At 46.0% G+C, this 18,020-nt stretch overlaps 1 protein-coding gene across 13 annotated transcripts in view; it reads left to right on the top strand.

Moving 5' to 3' along the window:
- Positions 1–18,020, top strand: part of PKHD1 (polycystic kidney and hepatic disease 1 (autosomal recessive)) — a 484,191-nt gene that overhangs the window by 92,195 nt on the left and 373,976 nt on the right. For all 13 annotated transcript variants that reach the window (XM_019520930.1, XM_019520934.1, XM_019520940.1 and 10 more), the window contains 7 exons: positions 1,277–1,555; positions 5,510–5,640; positions 6,755–6,890; positions 9,435–9,630; positions 10,536–10,603; positions 14,325–15,950; positions 16,304–16,447. In XM_019520930.1, the coding sequence (XP_019376475.1) occupies positions 1,277–1,555; positions 5,510–5,640; positions 6,755–6,890; positions 9,435–9,630; positions 10,536–10,603; positions 14,325–15,950; positions 16,304–16,447 (2,580 nt within the window). The remainder of the gene's footprint in view (positions 1–1,276; positions 1,556–5,509; positions 5,641–6,754; positions 6,891–9,434; positions 9,631–10,535; positions 10,604–14,324; positions 15,951–16,303; positions 16,448–18,020) is intronic.

Below are 18,020 nucleotides of genomic sequence, written 5' to 3' on the forward strand. Positions count from 1 at the left end.
TTCTGCCCCAGGCCTGCCAATTGCTGTATGTACCTGTGGTGGGAGGTCCCTTGTTGCCATTAAGTCTGTTCAAGGGGCTGGGGTGGCCAGCAGACCCTGGGCTGCCTCCCAGTAATGGGGAAGGGGCCTCTTACAGAGCTCCAAACAACTGCCTTGCAACTGGACACCCTAGAGCAAGGGTGGGCAAAATGTGGCCCGTGGGGCCGGATGCAGCCCACCAGGCCGTTCTATCCAGCCTGTGGGGCCCCTAAAAATTTGGAAAATTAATATTTATCTGCCCCTGACTTCCTGTCATGTGGCCCTTAATGGCTTGCCAAAACTTAGTAAGTGGCCCTCCAACCAAAATAATTGCCCACCCTTGATCTAGAGCTTTGGAAGCTGAGGGGTCAAATCCAACCATGAATCTGAATTCTGTAGTGAGCTGCAATCAAGCTATAGATCTGAAGAATAAAAAATGAACTTTAGGAGTTTCACATCTGGATTTAGGCCTGAAGTCTATTGTTTTAGTCCCCTTGTTTCCATATGTCCAACATATGATCCTCCAGTGCTTTGCAGCTCAGGCAACTTGTGTGTACTTTTGTAATGATTGTATGAAGTGCGGCCATTCAGACTGTTATTTGTATTCCACAGTACAGTGCATGCTGTGATGGAGAAGCAGGCCTTGTCACATAAGCTCCACCCCAAATTTGACAAACTTCAGATTTTTTTGTCAGTGAAACAGTAAATTCCAAACAAACCAAAAATATTTGGAACTGTGTAAAGTTTTCTGTTTAGAAATGTGTGGGTAAAAGAACCAGTTGAAATCCCCCAAATCCAAATATTTCAATTAATTTAATAAAATGGACTCCAAGGTGGGCATACTGCTTCATGGAAGTTGTAGTGTGGAAGTAATATCCCTAGTTTTCCTTTGGATCATGAGTCTCCTATAATGCATGGCACAGAGCTTGGAATTCCACGTTGCATTCTGGGACATGCAGTGTGAGTCGCTGTACAAATGGAACAGAACTACAGCCACAGTCTCAACAAATGCACAATAAATGTATAAGAAAAAAGAGAAAGTTGATATACACAGATAGGGGAGTGCAATACAATAATGGGATGCTTTTTATTCTGTTGTGGTAATGTTGGGTGCTCAGATAATTATAGTGGTGTGTATGTTGTGAATGCTTAGGTATAGAAGGACGGGCAAAAGCAGCTTCACTGCTGTTCTTTGTAGGCAGACTTGGGTATTGAAACTTAGAAGCACGTTTTCAGTTTGGTTGGGTTCATCTTTCAGATGACAGACTCCACACCAAGGTTTTTATCAGAGGATCTGGCTTCACTGCGGACCATCAGGCACTGAGGATATTGGTGAATGACACAACCTGCAATGTCACTGCTTCAAACCAAACTGATTTAGTTTGCCAGATGAAGATGCTACCAGTAGGACTGTATTGGATTATGTTACTGGTGAGACCCTATGGCTTTGCACTCAATGCTAGCACAGGTGGGGACATCTATCTGAGAATTGAGCCAAAGCTGGTAGCTGTTGAACCATCGAGAGCTTCAGAGATTGGTAGGTCTGAATGCACAGCAAGCTCTAACCTGAATATCTTTAACATGATGGGGTGTGTTTTTTAGCACCAGTGCACAGCGATTTTAGTGGGACCCATCTGTCTAGGAGAGGGCTGGCTAGGTATGTTGCCTTATGGAGCGCAGTTCATTTTTTGGGGGTGGCGGGAGGATATTTTCAGCTAAAAAAGCGTTGTCTCCCTCATTGCAAGGGTGTCTGGAGTCACCCCAAGGAATTCTAGTGCTAGTGAGAGAGGAAGTGGCTGGTGATGCCTCCTATGGGGAAGGAGGTGGTTTACATAGTCATAAATCAGGAAGGGTGTGGATCTAGGAGGCCCTGTTTTTCAAGAGGTTGTCCATGTCCTCCATCTGGTGGAGATGCAGGCTCTCTTCCTGTGAATTGTAGGTTCTTAACCTGAGTTGCAAGTACATTCCAGGAGATCACAACCACCCTCCCTTTTTATGGCTAGGTGGGATGGAAGTCCTGAAACTTTTAACAGGGGTCATGATAAGGGGAAGGTTGGCAACTACTGCTGTAGATCATTAAAAAAAGCAGGTACAATTTTTTGGCCTTGATTTTCTTCCAACAACCCATCTCCCATCTCAATTACAGTGATCTTTCTTTCATTAAAAAGCAAGCAAGTATATTATTATCCTACTTTACATATGCTTTGAACATTTATAATTGGAAAGAATTACAGCTTCCATCTGTGGTTTTAATTCCTTCCATTTAAAATACCTCTCTTCAATTCTCACAGAAGGCACTCATAGATTATTTCATTTCATATGGGTGTAGATATGAAAGTCTCTGATGTTCATCTTTACAAAATGCACACAATTGGGTTACATTTCATTGGGGATGTTGATAGAAGAGCTACCACAAAATTCAATGTAAAAATGTCTTCCCATTGTTGCCGGCTCAGAAAATTTGACCTTTTGGAAAGGTGAAGCTGGGGACTATCTCGTGTTGCTCTGTAGCAATGTCTCATGTAGCATCAACTGTAATGGGGTTCCAAAGGAAGATCTATCTATCTATCTATCTATCTATCTATCTATCTATCAATAGAGAGGTAGATATAGATCTCTCTCTCTCTATATATATATGTCAATCTCTATCTCCCTATCTCTCTGTCAATAGATAGATAGATCTCCCTTTGGAACCCCATTATGGTTTATGCTACATATCTATCTATCTATCTATCTATCTATCTATTGTTAGACCTGGACTCCATACAGCGCCCAGCGACTAGGGAGATGACGGTCCAATTGCCCATGGATCCTGATACTTATTAGCCAGTGGAGGCAGGGAGCAAACACCAGCACACATTGCTCGCAACAGCTTTATTCAGAATGGAGACAGCCTCGGGCGAGCTCCCTTACAGACACAGCCCGTGAACACAGGGAGCAGCACTGAACAATAGTTTTTTCCCACATTTATACACTTTGGTTTATACTCATTAACATTCACTCCACCTACATCCCTCCTTCTGTTCCACCCATTTCTCCTCCTGTCTCAAGCTCTGCCTCTGTTTACTGTTTTCTTCATTAGCACAGAATTGCCTATACATTTTACTCATTTACATGCCTTTTTGCTATGAGTGCATGTCTAAGACCTTGACTCTTGCTCTTCAGTCAATGGGTGGACTTTGACCAAAACCTGGAAGCTTCTGGAGGCTTCTTCACCAATCACCATTCACCTTTTTGCATATGTTTATCTCGGATTTTGTTACCAATTACATGCTGTTTTTCACATTCCAGTCTGTTTTTCTGTCTAAGGTTGTACCATCTTCCACCTTTTTTGGGCCCCTGTATCTTATTTTGTTCCTCACTGTAGCTGGTTCATAGCACACAGACTTACTGGCTGCTTTTTTCTCAAAAAATGGTTAACACAGTTAAGATAATTACTTAGCATAAGCAAATGGATGGCTTAGATATCATTCTGCCTTGTGGTCAGCAGCTTTTGCTAGGCCACAGGTCATGCCTTTATTCAGCTGCAGATTCAATGCTCCCCAAAAATCCAAATATTGTCACCCTGACATATATCTGTATATACCTATATCTATGTATATAACATTTCTTCCTCATCAAGGTGCAGAATATAGGAATTGCCTTACCAGGAATGAATAGCATGTCACTTTTTAAGCACTCAGGTTCAAATCCAGCTCTACCATTAGCTGAGCTAGTAGCGCTTGGCTAATGGTCAGCCATGCAAGTGGTACTGTAGGCTGCTTATGTAGATTTTAGGTCCTGTTCCTTCATCTCAGCCATGTCTGACTCCCCTCCCCAAAATGGTTGTGGTGGCAGAAGAAGCCCCCACTCCCCTTAGCCCAATCATTCAATGGTTTGGACACTTTGCTGGGGAAGGGGAGATGTAGGTTCAAACCCCTCTGGTTGAGGGAGCCGAGAAACTGGTTCACCCGCTCCCTGGGTAAGTGCTGTTACTAAGCCACTGGGCTAAAACGGGAGAGCTTTCTCTCCCCATCTCCTCTGTTTAATAATCTCTAATTGTTTTTTATCCAGTGACTGATGTTGCAGGGAATTGCACAGCCTTTGTCTTCCCTGGGGAGGAGGTTCACTACCGAGCATACTTTCTGAGCATGCTTGGAAAGGCAAGATGAGTTGTTCAGGAGGGAGTTAGATATAAAATTACCAAAGTGGCCTAAAATGTCCCTTACCACCTAACATTAGCTGCATAATTTCAGCTTACCTCAGAGTCTCTCCTGGTTTAAAAATACTATGGCTCTAGTGATTTATCTGAACTGACTTGTTTGGATTGCTTTAAACGTGGCCAGTGACAGATGCTTCAGAGAAGGTATGAAAAACCTTCTGTAAGGTCTGGAATGGCTTTTTCCTGGACAAAATATTTCTTCTTGACCCCTGTTAGTTAGCACGTGGTCACGCTCTGGAGCACGAGGGTCTGTGCTCATTGTGAGTTATTTATTACATCCTATGTAATGATGGATATTCTCATAATTCATATAAAGAGCTACATTTTTGTTGGATTGTGCTAAGTGCTTGACCTCCTTTATACTTTTCAGCGGTGGATTCCAAAGTTTTGCTGTTTTGAAAAGAAACTTGGGAGAGAGGGGACGGTGCCCAAAAAAGCAGAGGGAGAAGGGCAGCATCATTCAAAAATAAACTTGCCACCTGCCAAGGCCCTTTTATTTTGATTGATAAAAATAATGGCTGGAGAAAAGGACAGGTGCAAAATATATCAAAAGACATCCCGTTTTCTCACCCAGAGCATTGCTGGTCACTCTTGCTTGGGCTCAGGACTCTCCTGGTCAGATTATATGTATTTGCAATAGAACTGAGTATCACAAATAGCCAAGTTTCAGGTCTGCCTCCCTCTTGCTTTTGGCATGATCCTGAGCAGTGTTGAAGTTCCTCATCTCTCCCTGGCCTAAATGAAAGTTGAGGTCACTCAGTACTTTCAGTCTTCTGTGACTTTCTTCCTGGCACCCTGCTGTAGTTCAAACCCTGCCTGGGCTCCTTTCTAACCTGAAGTTCCTGGACACATGCTACAGGCTGTTTTTACAGCAGGGGGCATGGTAGATATTTGAACTGTGAGGCACCTGCGGGGAAGGTTCATTTTCATTCCTGGTACTTCTATTTCTTTGCTTGTGTCATGCCTGAGTTGGGGACCTTTTCTGGGCCAAGATCACAGCGCAGGGCTTGCCAGCTAAAACAAGTCTGTTGTCAAAAAAGGTCTCTTTGCTTGTATGGACGTCCCTGCAGGTTATATAGTCTACAGGTTTCAACAGGAGAGAAACCTGCAGCATGAAGAGTTGAAGTAACTTGGCCAAAAGCAAGTCAGCCACAGAGTTTATGGGTAGGACCCACATCTCTTGTCCTCCATGCGGACCCATTAACCAGTAGAGAGAACGCTGTATAGTGCTGCCCCATAAATAAAGGGTCATTTTTTGTATTGCTGATGTAACTAATGCTGGTTTTATAGGAGGCTGCCCAGTGATCCTCAGAGGTACTGGTTTCGATGGGATAAGTCTGGTATTGTTTGGATCCCAGGTGTGCCCAGTTAATACCAATAACAGCAACTCAATGAGAATTGAATGTGAAGTTCCTTCTCGGGTGAGAAACCACATTTTCTGCTTTTCCTTCTGGGGGCAAATCAGTTTGCTGAAAGGTTGGAAAGGTCCATACAGTCCTCTCTCTCTTGTATTATATGTCCCGTACCCATGGTTTTCTTTGTTTATGAGGCACAGTGTAAAATATCAGTGTCTGTGTGATCACCTGCTGCCACAAATCCATGGCGGGAGACACCAGATTGCAGCTAAACACTGCGTGTAAAGAATTGAGTTTTAAACTTGTAGAGTGTGGGTGTGCCTACATGTGCAGTTAATGCACATGAATACAATCTGGAGCTTATTGCTCTGGAGTTTTTTGCCCCTGGGCACGCCATTTGAATGTGCACCTGGGAGCAAAAATCTCCAGAGCAATTAGCCCCGGAGTTTATTTGTGTGCAACATATGGAGCCCAGTGGGAGCAGCCCTGTCTGGTAGGGGAGCCAGGGGGTCAGCCAGCCAGTCCAGAGCTGCTCAAGCTGGGCTCCACATGCTGTGGAGCGGCTGGCTGGGGTACAAGGGTGCTTCAGTGTGGGGGCTGCTTGCCAGCTAGCTCCACGCTGAAGCACCCTGGTGCCCCAGCCAGCCTTATCACTGTCTACATATACACTTAAGTTCAGGAATTTACTGCACTGTCAGATAGTACTTGTGTCTGACTATCCAACGGTGCAGTAAATTAGTTTACACTGGCCTAATTGCCACACATGTGTAGATGGTGACCCTTTGCTATGCAGAAAATTAGTCTAGCGCATGTATAGATGTGCAGTAGTGCATGTGTAGATGTGCCCCATTGGTTCTAGTTCATGTGTCCCTATCCCTTTAAGGCTCCTATGTAGCTCATCAGCTGTGATCGTTTTAGAGCTGATATTTCCCTGTTAAAGGCAACACCGTCTCTCTTGCATGCACTTCAAAAGATGGCAGTGATGAACATACATGTTTGCAGCTTGCTGTAGCCCATCTTTCATTCTGCTTCATTATATAGATGGTTCGGTAATTGAAAAAACTCAGGTCAGACAATGTATGTTTTTACTCTTCCCTGTTGGGGCTGGGAGATGTATGAAAAATGTAATTTGTAATGGCACATACTTGCATTGTTGTTTTATTTTCAACTCTATTTTCAGGGTGAGGAAGACTTTAATGTCCACGTGACACTGATTGCTGGGTGCCAGTCTACTGTATTCGCCAACGTGTTTATCTACGACCCTTCTTTAAATCCAGCTATTGTAGCACTGAGCAGGAACAGAAGCAGCATAGCAGGTGAATGGCTTATGGTCTCCTTAAAACGCAGATGGACGTGGAGTTTAAGGAGTATATCATCGGATAGTGCCATCAGTAAGGAAGGCAATACAAATGGACTGGCTGGCTAAAATGTGCAGAGATAGGTGATGGCACATTGACCTTTTATTCCTAGGGTGCTGGTTTCAGGCTAGACCTGTTGGGTAGTGAACAAGACTCATTGCCAAGAGAGACGAGCGTTTGGCTTTGGCCTAACATGGATGGTTGCCCAAAGGTATATGGCTGCCACTAAAATTGTCCCTTTTTTGGTGCTTTTAGACATGGAGAGATGGAAATGGCCCACAAAGACTGAACTGCCCTAATGTCCCTCAAGGCGGCCCAAATTCAGAGCACAGGACCTTATAATAGTGGGGCCAAACTTGCCTTCCAATTGCCCATAAGCTTCTTGTCCTGCAGATAAACAGAAGTCTTCAGCACCCAAGCCAGCCAATTTTTAATCTTCATCTTTTATACAACTGCTCCTCACCAAGCACCTTCCACATAAAATGGACAGAAGTAACTATAAGGCTAGCTGTTAGCAGGACCTCACCCTCTGAGGCTGGCCCAGAGGAGCCTGTGGTGTGGGGGGTCTCATCCCAGGAGTGCAGATGGGAGGCGAGGTGCTAGTAGCCTGTGGGTCAACAGCAAAATCTGAATCCACGTTCTTCAGATTTATGGCAGGGGTCAGCAACCTGCTGCCTGGGGGGCCAGACCTAGTCTGTGAAGAAATTTTTTCTGGCCTGCCAACCCCAGAATATGCCATCAAATGGCCACCTCTATTAACTGCCACCCCTGGCATACGGAGATGTATTCTTTGTGTTTGTGAAAGGTTGCTGACCCCTGCTTGATGGGAAAAAAGGTCATTTCAGAGGCATGGGACGGCGGTGAAGACTGTTTGAGTCTGGGGAAAGAGGAAAAGGCCTCCGTCTTTCTACTCCATCCTGCATGCTTGCTACTCTCCTTTCCTTTCTTTTGCCGCCTGTCCTTCTGGCCTCCCCCCATGCCTCTACAATGCACCTTAATAAAGCTGCCCCTTGGCTCACCAGCATCCCCGGCTTTTGTGCCAATGTAAAAGCAGAGCTGGGACTGCACGCACAGAGTTTCTGTTCCATTCCCCAGTAGCCGTGTCATTTTCTAATACTCCAGAATGCATAAATAAGGGGACGTGTCCTTTATCATCTGAATATTATTCAGATACGATAACACCAAGGGGAGATTTTTCTAGCCCTGGGCAGCACAGGTGCATGGAATTCCTTAATGTTATAGAGTTCGCTGAATGGCAGCAGTGCCGAGTTCAATCTTCTATTCAGAACTCAGCGGCTTCGGCTTTTAATATAATTTTCCTCCTATATAATAAAAAGAATAAATAAATTACACTGATGCCTTCCAGGCATCCAGGATTAAGCTGACAATTGACCAAGAGTCCAAAGAGTTCACGTTATTAATATATTCGACTTCACAGGCTTTCAAAGTTTCAAACTTTATTTGACTCTTGCCGTGTGCAGAATTGGCAAGTGCCTGCTTTCGGCTCTACTCAAGAGGGGCTGGTGGGGGGGGGAACTTATAGTTTGTCAGCTACTCCCCCATTGCAGTCTAGTACATACTCTTATCCCAAGGTAGCTAACCCCATTTTCCTACAGGGCTAAGATACCTCACATTTACCATGGGGTAAGTGTGTGCACACAAGGAATAACTGGAACGGCTGCATCTCAGCAGGTGCGCACACCTTAGCTTGCACTGGGGGAACAGGTTGGTGTGGCCATGCCCTGAGGAAATGAGCACATTTGCTTCATTTAATAGAGTGGCTTTTCTTTTGAGCAAAATTTATGAAAGTCCCACCTTGAAGACAAGCTGCTATGGTAATGGTGGGTGGAGCATGTGCCATGTTAATGGGATTAGTATTTGCTGGGGAGAGGGCTGCATTTATTAGTCAAGTAGGTTTGGCCAATAAAGGATCTCAACTGCTTCAACTGCTTGTCCACACTGAAATGTTCATGTGAATTAAAAGTGCCAAAGCCATAACTGTCCTGACTAACTGCATGCCTGGCCTATTTTATTCTGGAATAACAGTTACTTTTTTTCCAGTTTAGCTTATTACACTTTCAGAGTTGGTTAAGATCAATCCTTTATTCCAGGATAAGTGCTCCCATATGTGTAAAGTTATTCAAGAATAGTTCTTCCTAGATAGGAGGAGGGAATAGGAGATCCCCTTAGGGATTTGTATGCCCCGGGAGACTGTTAATGGTATATTGCTCAGCTTATGAAAGGGATGATATGACATGGCTGCCTGTGATAATAGAGGACTGGGTTGAATATTAGGGAGGCTGAAGAATGATCGGGCCATGGACACAGACACTTCCATATCTCAGAGTGGCCGTCTAGCCAACGTAGGGCAGAAACGTGTCCTGCCACTGTTTCTTGCATGCAGACGAACTTCCTTTCTCTTTCTGAATCCTGTTTGTGATCACTGAACCCGGAGTAAACAACCAGCTCGATTCATTGCTTCATCGATTCTTCCCTCCGTAGGCGGTCAGATGCTCCAGATTGGTTTGTCATCATTTGCAGCTTACACTGGTTCGGATGTCAAGGTCCAGATTGGGGACGCTGCAGCAGACATCCTAGGAAAAACAGCCCGTGGTTTGGATGTAGTGCTGCCTGGTCTGGCAGCTGGATGGTACAATGTTTCTGTCATCCTCAATGACATCCTTATTGGCTCAAATGGGTAAGACAATCCGGTCATTGATTTTAAGAAACATTTCCAGTAGGAAAGATTTTAGGGTTAATGATAAAGCAAAAGACAACATAAGCTCAAAGAGAAACTTGCTCACAGAGAGATCTACAATTTGTTGCAAGCGTTGATAATAATGATCAAGGCCCTAATTCAGGAGTGAACACCTGGTCAGCAAAACATCTAAACTCCATGCTTACATCCTGCTGAAGTCACTAATAGGATGGCGTGAAATTATTCAGGCAAAACATGTATTCTTTGAGTGATGCAATTTCTGGGCAAACAGAAGTCATGGGTTGGGTCAAATGTAGTGAAATGTTTCTCCAGGAAGAAATAAAAATAACTCACTTCACGAAAAAGGGAAGAAAATATTTGGAGGAGTTAAAATGCTTTATTCTGAGATTTTTTTTTTAAAACAAAATATTCATTTTTTCCCCTTTTTTCTGTGACATCCCAGGAACAAATTTAGCTGTATTACATTTTAAAATATTTTTCAAAAGAAAGGAAAACAAAGCCTGGAAATAGGATGAACTGATGTGTTAGGCCAGAAGGATTATTCGCCCCCTCCCCTCTTTTTTTTCCTTTCGTTTGACTGCTGAGCCAAATTCTCAAGCATGGGTTGCTGGGAGTGCTTTTTGAAGCAGCACCATTCGTATGCAGAAAGGAAAGCCTTTCTGTTGTATAGTGTGACCCTGGCCGGCTACTTATACAGTTGGGCTCTAAAGGGGAAAGAATATTTGTTCCCTGGAATCCTAATGACTTATTAGATGCCACTGGGCAGAGGAGGAGAAGCACGGTAGACATTTTCAATTCCTATCTGTACAGAAGAGAAGAAATTAAAATACAGGGCATAAAAGGAAAAAGCAAAAGACTAATCCAGCACTGTGCATGTTTTGCAGGGTCGAGCCCTTAATCCAGTACATCTCTGAGATCTTCAGCATAAAGCCTTGCTGTGGCTCTTTCCTGGGTAAATATCAGGGCATCTGGAACCACTTACGGAGGTCACCAAGGGATCAAGGACACGATCTCCCCTGCAGGACGAGGCAGGGTGTCCAGTTTCACATTAGTTTAATTGATGGGGCATTTAAATGCATGACCCCTCATTATGCCCACTTGTACTGACAAGCAGCAGCAGCCTGCTGAGGAGTCTCTGGAAATGTGTGAGGGGTTCGGACTGGCTGGCTAACGCAGGTTCGGACTGGCTGGCCAACCCAGGAGCAAGCTGGGTTACTATATATACTATTGGCTTTGTATATGCATAAGTGGGATGTCGACATTACCTCCTCAGCCAGACCAGGCATGCCACCAAGATACCAGCTCTGTCCACTTGTGAGCAGCTGGGCCTACACCAATTGTAGAGTACAATGCTTGAGCTCGCACCCTGGCAATGCTCAGGGCTGCTCCAATCTGCAGACTTGTGTGCACAGACATGCCTAGTGCATGAGAGAGGATGCACTGGTCTCAGTGACATGCTTGGTTTGGCTGAGGAGATGGTGTGGGCATGCTTGAAGGGTCCCAAGGGCTGAAGACCTGTGCAAATCTTTCAAGATCAGACCTAAGGACCTGACCCAATAAGAGACTTAGTCCCTGGGGAGGGAATCCAGAACCCTGTGAAAAGTGCCTGGACTCCTAATGTGACTCGAGACAGAGTGTGATGCTATAAGCTAGGGGTTAGAGCATTCATTTGGGAAGGGGAAGACCTTTCAGACCCTGCTTTCTGGATGGTTTTGGGGTTTCACAGGAAACAGCCGCTGGACAAGATGCAGTCCAGGGAATCATAGAAAAGTAGGGTTGGGAGGGACCTTGGGACGTCATCTAAGCCAAATGCTTGCTCAAAGCAGGACTGTCTCCAACTATACCATCCCCAAAGCTTTGTCTATCAGGGGCTTAAAAACCTCCAAGGATGGAGAGTGCACAAGCTTGCTGGGTAGCCTGTTCCAGTACTTTAGTACCCTCCACATGAGAAAATTCCTCCTAATATCTAAGCTCAACTTCCCTTGCTGCAACTACAGCCCATTGCGCCTTGTTCTGTCATCTGCCCCCGCTGAGAACAGTCCAGCTCCATCCTCTTTGGATCCACCCTTCAGGGAGTTAAAGGATGCTATTAAATCTCCATCAGTCTTCTCTTCTCCAGACTAAATGGGTGTCTTTACCTGTGCTCCGGTGCGGGGAGAGTTGCTTTAATTAGAGCAGTTCTGAGAACCACTCTAATTAAAGTGCCCTTAGTGTCTTATGTGTCAGCATCCCCATGCTTCAAAGTGGCATCAGGGTCACTTTAACTAAAGCATGTTTGAGAAGCTTTAGTTAAAGCCCCCCCGCCACCATTTTGAAGCATGGGGACATTGAATAAATGAGATGCAGTGGTTGCTGCATCCCTAATATTCAATATGCTAATTAGCATGCTCCAGCAGATTTGATTAATTGAGTCTGCTCCAGCATGCTGTAATTACAGTGCATTGGCGCAGTGTCCCTGCATGTCTACAGGCACCCAGAAGCCCAGTTCCCTCCGCCTTTCCTCAGAAGTCATGTCCCTTAGCCCCTTCAAAGTTTTGTTGCCTGCCACTGGACTCTCTCCAATTTTTCCACATCCTTTCTGTAGCGGGGGGCCCAAACCTGGACACAGGACTCCAGATGTGGCCTGGAGAAGGACCCAGAACTCAGGTCTCCCTTCCCCAAATGAGTGTGAGCTCATCCTAGGTCTGCCATGCTTTCACCTGTAAGCCCTCATCCAAAATGCTTACTCTTTTTCTAGGAATAATGATACAGAGGCTTTGTGATGATTGCTCAGCTAATATTTGGCACTCTATAAAATATGATTGATCAGGTTGATTACCTCTCATTAATCAGCTCTGAGACCTGACGTATAATGAAGTCAATCAGCTTGGAAGAGTGAGTCATGTTAAAAAGAAAAAAATCATGAGTTGCAGAAGCGTAATTATATTTGGGGAGGAAATTCAAGGTTCGAGAAAAATGTGATTATTTTTAGCTCTGGCAGCTCTCCAGGCAATTTGCAGCTAAAAGTGGATTCACAGCCCCTCCCTCAAAGTACTTGCAGTCTAGCTAGAGATTAAATACATGAGTGAAGGTGATGGAGATGCCCCAGAGGCAGCTTGCTAAGCAGGGAATTTGGCCAAATCTTCCTACTTCCAAATTCCTTTTTTTCTAGAAGCACCTGATATTTATTGACCTTGTGGCAAAATATGTTTGAAATCATGAGCAGATCTTTCCAGGAAGACTTGAAGGGTTTCTATTGCTCAGGAGGAACTAGTGAATAATCTATAGGCCATGGCCAAGTCCTTGTAGATCCCACAGTCACTACAAACTGCTGCATAACCCACACTGCTTTGAATCAACTGGAGGTTGACTGGATCAGGATAGACATAGAGTCCACCCATGTCTGAAAGATAAGGGTACTGGAAATCTTCTTGGTTTTATCCCAGCCATGTGGACATGGCTCCTTGGTTTCATGGCAGGCTGCCCTCAATTGACAATATATGGGCATATCTTGCTAAAGAATCCTTTGCAAACTCTGAATAATCAGCACAGCAAAATGAAGATGCAAGCGGAGCACATGCTAGCAAACCCATTCTGGGTTAATCTTGCTAGCCTGGGGGCCACTAGGAGTAATGAAATGGGAGCATGGGTCATAGCATGTGCTAGCAACTAAAGTATGAACATAGGACTCCTGGGGAGTTTGGTGGGCAGCTATTGATCCTATTGGATCATGGTGTATGCTTGAAAGGTCACCAGGACCTTTCATATGTATGCCTAGGGAGGAATATGGAGGCGTGGAGGCTGTTCAGACCTTGCACCCCCCATTTAGACCATTGAGACAGAATCCAAAGGCCAGACCAAGTCCAGACGTTTAGTGCCTCGATGGTGTGGTGATATGCACGTCTGGGAGTTGAACCCTGGTCTCCCATGTGGCAAATACTTTGGATAAATTATCAGCAGTCATGTCCTCCCTACTAACAACACGGTAATGGGGCAGTTTCCAAATCAAGACCTTGTTGACCTACTTGCCAAATGCCTTAAGGCAGAGATGTCCAACTGGTGGCCCCACAGCATCAGGAGTTAATTTTGGCGATGAAATTGTAGAAGGTTGTAGAAGGGCTGCAATGTGGCATTTCTCCACCCCCATGTGACATTAGATTATCATCTCCCAAGAGAGTGACTTCATGCCACTCTGCCCTAGAGGCAGGGGGAGCCCAAGGTAAATCCATGCCCCAGGAATATGTAGCTGGAGTGCAAGGATTGGGCGAAAAGATCCCAGGGAAAAATGACTAATTTTGAAGAACCAGCCCTACTTCCTTCTTGAGCTTCTCTGGTCATGCCTGCCATAGACATTTCAAGTTCTGTGTTGGCTTTCTCTCTGCTTTCCAGTCATTTTCTGCTTGATGCACCCAACCAATCAATGCCCAAGACCTTGCATTTGCAATCCATTCTCCAGGAAACCCTGCCGCCTATATAAATTAGTTGCTGGTTGGCCCAGTAGCAGCCCTCAATCTGAGTGGTGACTTCCATTGATTCTTGCTACCTGAGATCGTAAAGGAGCTTAACTGCTGCTGTTTAAACCATCAGCTTAAACAAGGTCTGTGATTGCCTATAGATCCAGGCATGCTTCATGGCAGCCATGGACACCTAAGATACCCTGGCATTAACTGTATGTCATTTATCTTTACCCCTAGGGGGAACACTGCTGACCATCTCTGGAATAGGCTTTAGCCCAAACCCAGCTTTAGTTTCAGTCACTATAGACAGGCAAACCTGTGATGTGACCCACTTGATGGAAGAGGCAATTTGGTGCCGGACTCCACCTGCTGCTGGCTCGTCTCATGTACAGTCACAGGACATCTCTGCTCAGGTGCTCGTGTTCATTGGCAATAGATCAACTACACGTACCCCCTCCTTGAGTTTGCAAAGCGGGAACATTGCCTTTAATTACCAAATGGCTTCGACGCCAGGAGTTTCTGCTGTGGAAGTGGAGATGAGGAATGGCAGCCTGCATCTGGGTATACACGGATTAAATGTAACCAACTCACTAGCTAAGCTGGGAGACTCAGCATGTGAGCTCATGTCTCAACCTACCAACGAGTCTACCATGTTTTCTCAGTGCTCCTTGCCTTTGAGCAGTCTGGAGCCGGGGATATACCCCATCAGGGTGCTCCAGAAGCAGCTGGGCTATGCCAACCTGACAGCAAGCCTGCAGGACGTTAGAGTAACCCCACAGATAAGCACTGTATTTCCTTCACAAGGATCGGCTTGTGGTGGGCTCGTGCTCACCATATTTGGCTTTGGTTTAACCTCCCAGAGAAATTCAGTTCGAGTAAGCCTGGGGGGTAGCTACTCATGTGAAATCAAGAGCTCTGTTTACAACATGATCCTCTGCACTCTTCTTCCAAGGGATCAGTCTCTGGGTGCCTGGCAGTTGCCTGAGGCATATCCGGTTCTTAACATCACAGTGACTGTCAATGGGATCAGCAGCATCTGCCTCGCAAACTGCACCCTCCACCTTCGGGAAGAGTGGACCCCGAGCGTGGATGCGGTGACCTGGGAGATCAATGGGACATTCACCGACGTGATGCTCCGTGGACAGAGATTAGTTTGGGCTACTGATGAACCTGTGGTCTGCATGGGTGACCAGGCCCCTTGCCATGTAACCCACTGGAATGAGACCAGCGTCAGGTGCCGGGCAGCCAGTGTTTATGCCGGGGAGCATACTCTTTCCATGCCCAACAGCCGGCGTGGGCAAGCTTGCTTCAGGAGGGGCTCTCACATTGTCAGCATTGCTCCTTATGTGCTCAGGTTTTACCCCCAACATTTTGGTGGCAACGGCGGAGGCCATCTCACCATAGAAGGGGCTGCATTTCAGGGAAGAAGCCAGCCCTCCGTTATCATTGGGAACCATCCCTGCCTCATTACACGTGCCACGTATAATGTGATCCAATGCACTGTGCCTCCGGGCCACGGGACCAAGGCTTTATGGCTAGAAGTCAACAGCCTGTCCTATCCCCTGGGAGAAATAAGCTACAGAGAAGAGTTTACCCCAGCTTTCCTTTCCCTTCTGCCTGGGGTGGGTCTCCTTTTAACTGTGAAGGTGTCAGGCATTACGGCAGTGGAAAGCATGAGGGTGTCTGTTGGCGATTCCCCATGCACCAGTGTCAATGGCAATCGTACCACTTTGCAGTGTTTGGCTCCCCAGCTTCCTGCTGGAAAGTACCACATCATCGGCCATGATCTCCTGAGAGGCTGGGCTTCTTCAGACCTGACATTCATCTCTCGGCTTGCTGTCACATCTGTACACAACAACTTTGGTAAGTACGGGGATATAGACTCCTTTCTCCAGATTCTGCAGTGACAGAGGCCTCCGCAGCCTGTATTTGTAGCTCGGGGGAGAGAGGACATCAATTATAAAAAACATCTAGTCTATTAAGGTAAGAGAAGTCAGCCTAATGGGTTTTCCAGGTAGGCTGTACTGAAGGAATATCCTGGGTGGGATTACACAACCCTGGGTCCACCCGCGTTCAGGGAAGCATAATGTGACCGCTTTGACCTGCCCTCCAAAACCCCCCTCCTATTTCCAACTATTCAAGCAAACCAACACTGGTCTCATTATCAGCCTGTCCCAAAGCAACATCTCAAATCCCTTTCTCTGTTCATTGGCAAGGCTGCCTGGGTGGAGGAGCTATTCGCCTGCATGGGACTGGACTCTCTCCAGAAAACACTTCTGTGGCCATCTGTGACGCTCCCTGTGAAATGCTGGGCCCAGCGACGGCGACTGACTTGAGCTGCCGTGCCCCACGCTTGGACGGTCAGTTAATGAAACACATAGCTGGAGAGAGGTGCTCACTTTAGGAATTGCTTATTTGCTTATCTCGGAGCTGTCCTCCAAACACACAGGGCTGGAGGGAGCCTCCCAGGCCATCAAGTCCAGTCCCCCATGTTCAGAGACATCCCTCAGCCACAGGACCCTCCAAAATCACCGCTTCAAACCCTTACCCACGATGGAAGACACCAGATCCAAAATGCTGCCAATGCCCTATGACAGCAGGGGCCAAATGTTTTGGCAGGTGTACTGCGAATGAGCCCGAAGTGCCACTCCAGTACCCTTCCCCTGCCTGATCTGCTTTTCTGCTTTCTGTGTCCTGCCCTGTTCTCTTTGCCCAAGCTGCTGCTCTGCTTTCTGCTTCTTGCCCTATGTGCCACCATGCAGCCTGTCCCCCACCTCCTCCCCACCCCCCCAGTCTGCCCATTAGCACACATAGAGGCTACTTGTGCCACTTGTGGGACTTACACCACAGTTTGGCCACTCCTGGCCTAGACATGCCATCGGTACGGGCAAAGGCACTGCCAATGCTCTGCCACTCAAGGACAGGTTAAAAAAGACTCATTGCTTGAATATTGGGGTGTGGGAGAGGGTGAGGACTCCTCATTGGAGGGTGGGTGGGATAGAGAGACTATTCTTTAGCTGGCAATGCTAGAAACTAACACTAGATGTCAGCAAGCGATCGTCTCAAAACGTTTCACAGTGGTTTCCTTCAGGGAATGGTGTTAGGCAGATTGCACTAAACCACTAAAGAAATGCTCTCCTTTGGTGCTCTGCTCGTGCTGAATTGAGACAGGCACTCTGGTTCCCAGCAGAGCCTGCTGAGAAGGCTAATGCACACCCATGCCCACATTGACCCTTTTCAAAATTGCCCTCAAAATAGAGTAGTTCAAGTGCAAAATCAACTTGTCCAAGTGATGATTGGTTTTGCCTCGAGGAGAGTGATATTTTATATAATAAGCTCATTCAGCTTTAGCAGGCAAGAAGAGTTGTGTAAAGGGGACACTTACACTTAAAGGTAGGTAAAGCAAGTCACATGCGACGCACACCCATCTGCTGTGTACATATGGACGCATGTGCCTACACATATACTCACAAAGATACCACGCTTTGATTACATTTGTATTTGCTGGTCCCCCTGTTCAGATGATTTTGTAAACTCTCTGGGTATGTCCTCATGCCCATGGGCACCTGGTGCATCCCGAGTCTGTGTCGGTGGCAGGGACGGGGCTGGCGAGCACCTGCAGAAGCCGCTGCTGGCATCGGTGGTGGGGACGGATTTTATACAGTTGCGGGATTTTTTTTTCACCCCTATAGAAATTCAAATCCATTTTATACAATCAAAATGAAATACTTAAAAATTGTCATTTTGGTCAAAATCTATGCTTTTGAAAATGAGAAATCAGAAAACAAAAAGCTTAGCCATTGTTATTAAATTGGTTGTCAAACTTTCTAAAAGAAACAGGTCTCGACTTGGGGCTTTTTGCACTCCCTGCTCCCCAGTTTTTATTTTTTTGGTGTGTGTGTGTGTGTGTGTGTGTGTGTGTGTGTGTGTGTG

Source organism: Gavialis gangeticus, unplaced genomic scaffold, assembly GCF_001723915.1.
Source record: "Gavialis gangeticus isolate Ggan-Ray unplaced genomic scaffold, GavGan_comp1, whole genome shotgun sequence".
In the NCBI taxonomy this organism is placed as follows: Eukaryota; Metazoa; Chordata; order Crocodylia; family Gavialidae; genus Gavialis; species Gavialis gangeticus.